This window comes from Myotis brandtii, unplaced genomic scaffold (genome assembly GCF_000412655.1).
Source record: "Myotis brandtii unplaced genomic scaffold, ASM41265v1 scaffold424, whole genome shotgun sequence".
Taxonomy (NCBI): domain Eukaryota; kingdom Metazoa; phylum Chordata; class Mammalia; order Chiroptera; family Vespertilionidae; genus Myotis; species Myotis brandtii.
The window spans coordinates 1635208-1647379 of record NW_005366245.1 but is presented as its reverse complement, the minus strand read 5'-3'; the positions used below and the strand labels follow the sequence as shown (position 1 = coordinate 1647379).

The following is a 12172-nucleotide window of genomic DNA, read 5'->3' as shown; positions in this document are numbered from 1 at the left end:
ATACGCTAAGGCTTGAAGCTCTATATCCATGAGTGAAATGCACAGATGGGCTGTCATACCTGTGATTGGCAGTCTAAATGAGCTTTAGGGTGAGACACACAGCACCACCCTCAGAGACAGAGAATCACATGAAAAGTCAGGGGATAATGGCCAGTTGTGCTCATCATTCTCCTTTTCTCTCTGCTTTCAGGCAGAAACACTGCAGCCGCTGTCACTCACTCTCATTACCAGGCTGCTTCTGCCTGGGCCGGGAGTGACACAGCAGGATATTGCTGTCCAAATTGAATTGCCAACCATCCTTCTGGCAAAGAGAATAATTAAAATATTCTCACTTCAAATGGTAATTTTTTTTTTGGCCCAGTGCTGTAGTGTAAGTGGATCAGAATGCAAACTAAATCTATAGTTCTGTGCCATGCTAAATGATGCACCTTTTTTTGTCATTCAGTTTTTTCTGCCGCTTTCTGTGGCATACAACCATGAATATGCATACTAATGTATGGCATAGTTACACACATATACAGGACACAATTTATGTGTATTGTTATGTATCAAAGAGAGGTAGCCTTTTAAAAATCCCTGGATATGTGTACTATTGACAAATTGTTCTCAAGCACTTACTAGACATAATATCTCTCAGTTCAAATTAAGTGTAATATGTCCTTTTAGCATTTTTAGGGATAAGAGACAGTAAAATGAGACCGAATTAATATTTACAGAATTTCTCTTTTAGCTTAACATAGTGCTGGTATTTTTACTTTATTGCATTTAATTCTCATGAAAGTTTATTATATAGGGATTATTATTTCAAAATAGAGAGTTTCCAGAAATTATATAATTTCCCAGAAGGCAAAAAGCTAATATAAGATAGAATTACAATTTCAGCAGGGTTTTCTTTCTTTTTTAAAAATTTTTTACTGTGTATTGATTTGAGAGAGAGAGAGAGGAATAAAGAGAGAGAGATCGATTTGTTGTTCCACTTATTTATGCTTTCATTAGTTGATTCTTGTATGGGCCCTGATTGGGGATTGAACCCACAACCTTGGTGTATGGGGATGACATTCTAACCAACTGAGCTACTAGGCTAGGGTTAGGAGGTTTTTATTTTTTTAATTCCTGAACCTATGCTTTTTCAGATAAAAGTTGTTTAAAGTGATGGTTGACCTAGCATACACCTAAAGGTATAAGAGTGTCATTGTTTCCCTAATAGTGAGATGTTCTTTAAAATATGAGATGGCTAGTCTTGTTTATTCCAGAGATCTGTAGATATTAGGAAACCTATTTGATATGTCCCTTGGTACCTCCCCCATTTCCACCCAGTAGTATTAAAATGTAAAATACCAATATAGTTGTTTCTTTGGTTGGCTTAAGGTTATTTCACTTCTCTAACCTTTCACTTGTTCTATAAATTTGAAGCAGTGGTAAAATACTTGTATTTCTCAACCTAGGGCATTTGTATAGAATTCAGAGGTCACAAACTCAAATGCCTGTCGCTTTCAGAGCTATGTGGGCAATAGACTGGATGTGAAAGAAAAGGCAGTGTTGTAAATTGAAGTCTGCAAGCTCCTCATAAAGGAATAGAGATGCATCTTAATACAAACAAACAGCAGCAGTCTTAACAAAACAAAGCACTTGGACACGAATTGATTCAACTCAAGGCTGCACATTTTGCAACACTTAGTGAAAATTAAATGATCAATCCACCAACCTTTTGCATGGAGGCACCACTGGGGTTTCCTACATCTCACTCTTCAGTGTGAGGCCCATAGGGGTGGGGGCACTGGTTTGGCCTTGTGACTGGCCAGCATTGTATCTTCTCTCCTCTTTGCCCTCCTGGAGGTATGATCTCGGGGGAAGGCTTTCCTGCCAGGACAGAGTGATAGAGGGGGACCTCGGGGTCAAAAGTTTTTCATGTGGCTCTTTTGCTTTCCTAGAACTCCCCAGCTCACCCATGAGGTGTTGGTGGCCTCGCTGTGCATGCACTTTCTTCAGACAAAATCCCAGGCTCTGCAGATCACGTTTCCATCTTTCATTTTGCTTTTGCTGTTTCTCCCTATTCAGCAGTGCAATGTGCATAGACCGGCTGATGAGTTAAGGCAGGCCTATGGGTTGTTGCTAGGACAAAAAGGCAGGCTTTGTTTGGAGAATGGCATTTATTTTCCAGCTTTCCCCTGGAAACATAAGAGTCTTTCCTTTTTAAGCGGGTTTTTTTTTTCCCCATGCTGAAATCATGGTAAATATTTCCAATTCATTGGGTAGAACGTAGTGCTGGCTGCCTTAGGCACAGTCTGTGTGTCAGGAACTCCCTAGGCGGCTGCTGGTGGGAATCTTTGGCTGTGCACACTCTCATGTGTGACTGTCTTCTTACAGGAGGCGATCGAGAACGGATGACAGCAAATCATGAGAGCTACCTCCTCATGGCGGGCACCCAGCATGATATGGAAGACTGGGTGAAGTCCATCCGCCGCGTCATATGGGGCCCTTTTGGAGGAGGTGAGTATATTTTTAAGTCATGGAAAAACGGAGAAGTAGACCAAACCTGTCCATCCTTTCCTCCAGCTAATATGACTATTATCTCCTATTTTCAAAAAGTTAAATGTTAAAATAAATAGTAAACTATTCTGTTATGGCTAAACCCATATCTAAGTAACTACTGGAAGTTTCATTGAGGCAATATCACTAATAACCAACCTTCCATGAATATCTTGAATTATAAAGAGGGATTATATTTTTATGTTCACTAACAATAAATAGTTATGAGACTGATACCATCAAAGTAGATTAGTTAAGAACATGTAGATATGAGGCAAAAAAAAAAAATGACTAGTAGCTTTAGAAGAGATCCCAAACCGCCAGATGTTCAATAACATAACAAAGAAATGGCAAAGCTTTGAATGAAAACCTGATGAATATGGGGATAAAAACAATGCTTTGTAATCAGGGAAGTGTTTGTGGATTTGATAATAAGTTTGTAAAAAAATTTTAGTTAATACAGGGTTGAGAGTTTACCATATGAAGAATAAATAAAATGGTGCTATGAATAGAACTAAAAGGAGAAAGAAATGGTGACAGAAATGATCTTCGTCTGTCAAGGAATATAAAATAGAATAATATGGACAGAAAAATAATTTAAACATTCAGTAAATGGAACCAATAAAATAAGAACCCCAAAATATTCATTTATAATCAACACGTGTTTCCAAGAATGTACAGACTAATTATTTTATATTGCTGTTGTTTAAACAAATTGTATTAAATAATTCATATTTAGTAAAACCATTACAGTTTCCATATTTGTTTTATATTCCCTTACGTATTGTCAGCACCCTGCATTCAGAAGTGATTTTTTTCCCTTTAACATATCAGAGGCTCCTTAGGTTGACTAACCACTTTACATTTTTAAAAAATTTCAAAAGCTTCATTTAAAAATTAAAAAGTTAGGTTGAGGTTAAACTAGTAAAGATTCATTGAAGACATATTGATATTTTGCCAGATTGGTGATACGTATCTGACAATTGTTTGTTCTTTAGCACTGTCTTCTGTTGGGGAGAACCTGGTTCCTAACCAGGATGACCCTTCACCCCAGTTTGCCTGGCAACAGCCTGGTTTACAACTGTTGTCTCAGGCTAATGATTGATAGTATTACCTCTCACTCTCACAGTGTCTCAGTTTGGGTGACAACTTATATGGCCACCCTATTCATATACTAAAATGTCTGGTGAGCAAAGCCACTATGAAAAACATTCAAAAAGGAGTATGAGGCTGAGATCCCTACCCCAGTGCCTTATCAGAGAATCTTCACATGACTATCCATGTGAAATCCATACTTCACTACTGGCGGTATGCTGGTACCTCCAGGGCTATGGGTTTGTGGGGAGCCTGAGAATGTGTCTACCTTCAAAACAGGAGACCCTCTGTTATGAGATTTCTGAGTGTCTTAGTTCAGGAGAATCCTTCATATCTGCTGAAGGAGGTATTTTTGTTGAGATGAGGGATTATTTCCATCAATTGTGCTGTTTTCTCCCTTTCCTCTTCTTCTGTCTGTCCTTTTCTCAAGAAAAATGAATGCGATTCAGCAAGCTTCGCCAAATCAGTGACCATAAGAGGTCCTATCAGCCCAAGAGTATCAGAAATGATCCCAATGGGACTGGGCAAAAGCTATAAATGAATCTTCAAATTTATGAACCTGGAAGGTATATTCTAGTAGATGATTGGCTTATATACTTTATTCTATGAATGCTTGATTCAAATTTACTTTTCAAGAGAGATATTTTGGCATAGAGTACTTATCACAGAAACAATGCACCAAAAAAAAATAAATCTTCTGCCCTCTTTGTTTAATTGAAGAGTATCATGAGATTGCAAAGCAAACTTTTAAAGCACTCATTCAATTTGCAAGAAATCCTTTGTGATTTATCTAAACATAGGAATTTTCTAAAGTTAAGACAGAGTATAGAACTGAACTAAATATTGACAGTGATAGAAGATTCCAACTGCCACCCATATTCATGGGTCTCAAATGTTTGCATCAGTATCATCCCCCTGTGCTCATTGACTGAATTATACAGAAATATTATAAATTTGAGTTTCAAATAATAAATTTATATAACTGAAAATCCACTTATTTTACATATTAGGGCTTCACTTAACATTTAATTGAAAATAAGTTTCCCCCTCAGTAAGAATATTTTAGAACCACTGTTTTAGTTCAACCCCACATTTTATGGCTTAGGTCATTAAGACCTTGGGTAGAGGACTAATTTGATAAGTGGCATTCTGGGAGTAACAGAACCAGGAAGAAAACCCAGGTCTCCTGACTTGTGAGCTTCCTCCTGCTTATAATCCCAGTAGTGTGATCTCTTACTTCTACTGTGGGAGAAAAACAACAACAACAACAACCCAACAACAAAAACACAATTACAAGTCCATGCTTCATTGATAGTATATTCTTCATTATATTAAAAGCAAAAGTATTTTTTTTAAGTGTGATGATTCGAATGAATAGAGTTTTCCAAAAATACCTGAATTGACACCATCATGAAAATGAAAAAAGCCCTAGCTGGTTTGGCTCAGTAGAGTGTCAACCTGCAGATTGAAGAGTCCCAGGTTTGATTCCAGTCAAGAGCACATGCCCAGGTTGTGGGCTCGATCCCCAGTAGGGGGTGTGCAGGAGGCAGCAGATTAATGATTCTCTCTCATCATTGATATGTTTCTCTCTCTCCCTCCCTCTCCGAAATCAATAAAAATATATTTTTAAAAAAGAAAATGCAAAAAGAACCCATAGAATGGGAGTATTTGCAAATTATACATTGTATCCAAAATATATAATGAACATTTATAACTCAATAATAAAGACAAATCAAGTTTTGGACCTAATTTGACTCAATTAAAAATGGACAAAGAATCTAAATAAACATTTCTCCAAGAAAAATATACAAATGATCAATAAGCACATGAAAAGATGCTCAATCCAAAGGTGGTATGCAGTTATTAATCATCAGGGAACTGCAAGTCTAAACCACCATGGTATACCACTTCACACCCACTATGATTGCTAGAATCCAAAAGTCTGATAATAAGTATTGGCAAGGATGTGTAGAAATCAAAACCCTCCTACATTGCTGATGGACCTGTCAAATCATGCAGCTGCTTTGAAAAAGTCTGTCAATTCCTCAAATGATTCAACATAGTTACAATAGGACCCAACATTTTATTTCTCTCAGGAGAAATGAAAACATATGTCCTTCAGAAACTTGTACATGAATAGTTAGAGCAGCATTATTCCTAATAGCCAAAAAGTGAAAACACTCAGATGTTCATCAGTGGACAATAGACAATCAAAATGTACTAGCATCCATGGAATAGATTATCATTCAGCCAGAATGAGGTACTGACACTTGCTACAACATGAAGGAACCTTGAAAACACTATGATGCTAAGTGAAGGAAGCCAGGTGCAAAAGACCACATATCACATTATTTCATTCATGTTACGTATAGAACTGGGAAATCTAAGTATAGAGAGAGAAAATAGATTAGTGGTTGCTTAGGGCTGGGATGGGAGAATAAGAGGGTGATAGAGGGAAAATAGCCAAAGATATGAGATCTTTTCTGGAGGTAATGACATTTTCTAAAATTAACTGTGATGATGGTTTCATATATCTTTGAGAGTATATTAAGAGCCATCTAATTGTGAACTTTAAATGGGAAAATCTATGATATGTGAATGATAATTCAATAAAGCTCTTTTAAAGGGTTTTGCCATGAATACCTTACATAAGAGAATACATTTCCCCTCCTGTCTTTGTATGGAACCTATGGCCCTGTTGATCCTAAATGAAGACCTCTATGACTTCCAACCTCCTTCCCACCACTCAAAGATTGGTGTTGTCATTGATTAAATGGCATTTGGAAGGTGACATGTCTCCCTGGTTTATCGATTTTTGTATACTACCTTTGGATATATTTTAAATGTCTATTACAGAGAGGGCATTTTATTGACTGTATTGCAGTTTCACAAACTGCATTTTTAAAAAGTTAATGTTTTTCATGAGGCACCTAAGCTTATCCTTGTTCAGGTTGCATATACATGTAAAATATTCCCTTCCTTACCACTCCAATAATAGACATTTGATTAAAATAGAGGAGAAACCTGAGGAGCTTACCTAGCTTTGAATCTCTAGAAATTAAAAACTGTGAAGTGAAAATCATAAAATGTAGAGCTTTCCTTTTTGTTAAATAAGGACAATTTAGACAACAACTAACCAGGTGGGGAAAGAGAACTAGTGGAATGGGTAAAGTAGACCTCCTCTCTGAGCAACCTAGCCTGATAACCAAGTTTGGTATTGAATGTAGATGCCTCAACTTTGTGAGATCTGCTAGCAATCTCCCAGAAACTGTGATGGCCTGTTAGCAATGCTAACTGGCAGGCACATCATTTCTGCCTGACAATCAAATCCCAAAGTTGGAATGTCAAGACATTGATTTAGCTATGGAAAAGTTTAGGGGGTTTGTTTATTTATTTTTGTTTTACACTGGGTTTCTTTTCAAATGTTTTGGAAGCAGGGTATATGGAAATGCCTCACCCAGGGTCTGCGGAGTGAGATCTGCGTGATTAGCCTAACTTTACTAATGAATCCAGGCGCTTCCTGTATATGTCTGTATCTTATGAAAAGAGTTGAGTCAGAGACCCATCAAGGCAGTAAAACTGCTGAATGTGAATAATCCTCATAAAGAATCATTGGCGTGTGGGCAAGCAGGGGTTAATTAAGAGGCACTGTGGTCTGGCCTCTGTCACAGACCGGTTGTGTGGTCTTGAATAAGTGACCCCCTCACCTTTAGTTTCCTCATTTGTGAAATAAGAAAATTGGATGACACTGTTTTTACTAGGATTCACTCCAGCTCCAGTCCTGTGATTCCACATGTTCTCTCCTGCCAGTGCTGAGGTCAGCGAAGTGTTCCCTGGCCCAGGGCGCCTCCCAGCCCAGCCCAGCCCAGCCCAGCCACTGGCTTGGTAGTACTGAGCTTTACTCTGTGACTTCCTATTTTCCTAGCCGCATGCTGTGACACAGAGCTGAGAACTATGTTTGAACCATAGGGCATGAATAACTGAGAATGATCCCTTCAGTGACAAACTATTCCTACCTGGGCCTGGAGTAATGATTTTTCTGAAGGGAGTGTCTCATTAGGAGTCCTCACAATTTTGGAAAGCTCCCGCTGAATGGCTAGGAAGGAACACAGAGGCCTGGGGGTCAGCTGGGGTTAAAGCACTGGCATTCCAAATCTGCACCTGGAATAGCCAGGTGGATGAATGATTAACCCAGGAGTCAATTGCTCAGTGAGTGGGACGGAGAGGGTTGGTAGACCTGGCGGCTGGGTGCAGAGGGTGCCTACAAGAGCAGGGGAGAAAGTTGAAAACAGGATTGGTTTTCAAACCATAACCAGAGAAATATATTTATACATAAATGTGCATGCATATGAATGGAGTTGTTTTGTGGTTATACCTGCAGGTTTTTTGTCACTAGATTTAGGATATTTTCTCTTTCACAGACAAATACATACACATCACATGTTTTAATGACTGGAACATTTAAATCAGCACTCACACGTAGATTGAACTGCAAAGCATGCTTTTTAAAAACCTTGTACAGGAAGAGAATAGATACAGGAAGGAAGAGGCAAACGTGTTGCCCACTTGGGGGTGGCTCGGTGCTGTTGGATCTCTGGAGGGAATGATGCAGCCAGCCGGCTGGAAAGGTGCAGCACAGACAAGCGCCAGGAAGTCAACTCAAAGTCAAAGGAAGAAAAAAGGGGTTCACACCGCGGGGTGGCCGCCCCCTCCTCCCGCACACTGTTGTGACTGCACCTGCTGCATGTGACCAGTGGGCACTGAAGGCAGCAGCAGCCACAGCAGTGGTGACGAGGCAGCCGCAGCCCTGCCAGCTCCCGCCCAGCTCTCATTGAGAAAAGGGAGCGGGCGCGGAGGAGGGGAGAGGCTCCCTGCAGCGCTGGCTGCCTCTTCCGAGGACCCAAGGCGTCTCCAGGAATGGGCACTTGACTGTTCTGACGTGGCGATTCCCTCGGGAGCCCCCGGAGTTTGAAGACGGAAGGGAAAAGGGAGGAGAAGCCTGCGGAGAGCGTCCGAGGATGAGGGGTGCTCTAAAAGGGACAGGGGGGCCCTTTGGAAAGAATCCGTCACGCACTGAAGTGCGTTCTGGAGAAGGTGCCATTATTTGCCTCCCCTGTTGCTCAGAGGAAAGGAGCCAGCAAGGACGGCCCTGACGCATTCCTCAGGGTCCTGTTTGTCACTGTTGCTCTGTCCCCTTGCACATGGCTATTTGCTGACCTTTCCCGAAGAATCTCAGTGCCCCCAGTTCCAGCTGAGAAGACAGTTCTTAATAAAAAAAACAAAAATCCTGCTGTCTGAATGGGAGGCGCAGCTTGCTTGCTGCGGTTCTTTTTGCTGTGCTATTTTGGAATGGCTGCAGAAATTTTTAAAAAAAAAGAAAATCCTTAAAAACTCTCTGGATTAGGCAAGAGAAAAGGAAGTGTGTTTTCTTGTGCCAAAAAGAAGTAAATGAGAGGTGGTAACGTACCCCTGTTTCAGGACTTGGAGGATGAAAACCTATGAGTTGTAGGAGTCAGCACTTAAGACCTGACAAATAAACAAACATGAGAAGGAGTGGCTGTGGGGTATCCTACCGAGGCAGGTCTTAAAGGAAGCTGAGACTGTCAGAACTTTGGGCCTGTATGATGCCTGAAGACCGAAATGTGGGGGGGCGCCCCTCAGGTGCCTTAGCGTCAACTCCTTTCATTCCTAAAACTACATACAGAAGAATCAAAAGATGTTTTAGTTTTCGGAAAGGTAGGTAGATGATATGTTAATGTCCTTTTTAAAAGTATGCATATGTTCTCTGATGCTTTAAGGTCAGTTTATGCTCAGATAAAATGGGAGTCTGGAAACCAAGAGATTAGAACTGTGCAGAAGTGATTTGTGTGCGTCTTTGCTTGTCTAGACTGATTTTTCAAGGTTCAGATTGATCTGTTTATTACTGCCTGCGAATAGTCTGGGTAGGTGGGGCTTACAGAATGGTGGGGCTCTAGAGTGATTGACTGACTGATGAAGAAGTAAACAGGCTGAGCTGACCATCCTGATGGGAGGGGCCACGACCACCTTGGGCTGTTCCCAGACCCAAATCAAGCAGCCATGTTGCTACCCATTGAAATGGGTCCCTCTCAAATCCCGTCTGTTCTCCCATCATATCGGTTTGGCTCTGACCGCCTGTACCTGCCTCACCTCCCCTGCTGAGAAAATGTTAATAATCAGGTTACTTGTTGTGACCTTTGCCAGAGGCTCTCAGCCACACTGAATAACACTGATTAGAAGTAGAAGTCACCTTGACTTCCCAAAGAGGTGGCATTGGAAGGGGCCAAAGCTAGGAACTATCAGAAAAAAGGCATGGGGAAACTAAGGCATTTCTGAAGCAATGAATGAAGGGAGAGTTAAAGAGCACAGCATAGGTAAAATGAATGTTTTTAGAAAATGATGATGTATCAAAAGATTTTAACATTTTATTTTGCTTAAAAATGGGAATAATAAATGGAATGATTATCTAAATTGGAACTAGGTAATTATCACTTTAATGTCCTGTACAGAGAGCTAATTTAATCAGGAGCTGATCTGAGTAACATCCAAGGTCATTCTTTCTCCCTTTTTTCTTTGATCTGCCACCTATTAACCCCCTCTACTTAGTCACCAACAACAACAACAAAGAGAATTAAGAAAAACCACTTATATAAAGAAAAATATAGTGGGAATTTTTTAAAACTAAACCTTGTTCCTTCTGAGTCTGACCCTTTGAGCAGCTAAGATCTGGCTAGGATCATTAGCATATATTATCAGCAAGGAATTCAGGTGTTAATTTTTATTCCTCTCTCATCCATAAAGACAATTCTCTCACATTTTAGAGAATTATAGAGATTTCAGAATAGGGTGATAGAGCACAGATTAGGGTTACTGTGAGACTGTAGCACCAAGAGAGAAACAGACAATGATAGAAAGTGAAGACTAGAAACTAATTGCTTGCAAGACATTCGCTCTTCTAATTCCCTCACCTCAGACACTAAACCGGGTTGATCCAAATACCAGAGACAGTCTATGTTTCCAGGTTATTGCTCTTCGTCTGTAATATGAGACGTTCTGGGGACAATTAATGTAGTTTTGAAGCCTAGAGCAAGGTCTTTATTATCTTTATCACCTTTTCTCCTTTAATAGTGGAGTATAGCAGATCTGCAAGCATCCTGGCTAACAGGGCTGCCCCTTCCGCCTTCTTCCCTTTCTCCTAAACACCAGCGAGGGGAGGCAGAGCCTGCAAAGGGGTTCCCCTGGGCTGGCAAAGGCAGTCACAGGAGTGGGACCAGCTTCTGTGGGCTATTTTTAAAGCATTGTCCTTCCCTCCGCAAAGTCGCAGTCATCTGAGGAATGCTCAGCATCTGAGTCAAGGATTAACAGATTTTTAATTTACAGAGCTGCATTCTGGTTTCTGTCAGAGCATAAAGGAGAGGAGGTGCGGGAAGCATTCAGCTGCTGGAAGTTTTCTTTCCTTTTCTCCAGAGCCAGTCAGTGCACACGGGCCTCCCTCAGCCCACTGGCTGTAGGAGCACAGGGAGCGGGGACCCAGTGGGGTTCCTGGAGGGCAGGGGTGCAGGCTGCTGTCCTGCTGTCTCCTGCTGCCCTAGTCATTCAGGTCAGCAGCAGCCAGCAGCACGGGCTGTTTAAGGTCTGGCACTGAAAAGAACGAACTTTTCTTTCAGTCCTGGATTCCCAAGCCATGCCACCTTAAGAAGAGAGGGTTCCTTTGTGCTTTGTTTAATCTCCTGGGCACTCAAGTAGTTCAAGAAGTGGACCTAGTTTTCTGAGTTCCTCTCCCAAGCCGGTTGCAGAGCATCAGCTTAAGCCATTTCAGTGAAAGCCAAAGGGAGAGGGCAGGAATCATGGCCGAGAGCCCAGAAGTAAGAATGGTGACGTGTCTGCTTTTCCTGGTCCACATTTAGGGCATATTCTTGACTGTTGTCAAGGGCAGGCGGACAGAAGAAACACCCTCAGAATGAAGTGTGGCGTTGAGTCCACGTGTCCAGCACCCTGGTGGTATTGGAGCTTGCATGCTATGTGAGCCGTAACTACCTTCTCAGGGTTCCTTTTTCTTCAGACTCTTCTGTCCTTGTCATCTTTCTCTGTCTTTGTTTAGGTACTAATACAGGTCACTGAAAAGGTTTCCCAGTGGTTTTAAAAATCTAGGAAAAACAAACACCTAATAGGCAGGAAGCTGGGGATAGGGGTGCTCAGTGTTTATGTTCCGGTGAGATAAAGATTACAATGTGTTTTTATTCTCTTGATTTTTTATTTTTTTTTTACCTCCTTAAGACTAATATCTAATATGCGAAGCAGAACCAGTCTTTTGATTCCCTGGGGGTGGGTAACATTTGGGATCATGAATATTAGTGTTAATTTCTAGTTGTAATAGGCTGGTTGGTTTAAAGTCATTGTGATCATGGGAAAGACTAAAGTAAATTTTTAACCCTAACTTTAGCTTGTTGTTTGTTTTGTTTTGTTTTTGTCCTGAGTTGCCCTGTTCTTGGAGATAAGTCATCATTCATTTTCCGGTGTTTTCTTCCTC

The 12172-nt window shown here is 40.9% G+C and overlaps 1 protein-coding gene across 14 annotated transcripts in view; it reads left to right on the top strand.

The window, feature by feature from the left end:
* The window catches only part of ARHGAP24 (Rho GTPase activating protein 24), a 523018-nt gene that overhangs the window by 458426 nt on the left and 52420 nt on the right, over nucleotides 1-12172 (top strand). For 13 of the 14 annotated variants that reach the window (XM_014545980.1, XM_005874103.2, XM_014545976.1 and 10 more), the window contains one exon: nucleotides 2368-2490. In XM_014545980.1, the coding sequence (XP_014401466.1) occupies nucleotides 2368-2490 (123 nt within the window). Of the gene's footprint in view, nucleotides 1-2367; nucleotides 2491-8216; nucleotides 9361-12172 lie in introns of those variants that run through there. The other variant, XM_005874104.2, reaches the window with a different exon arrangement.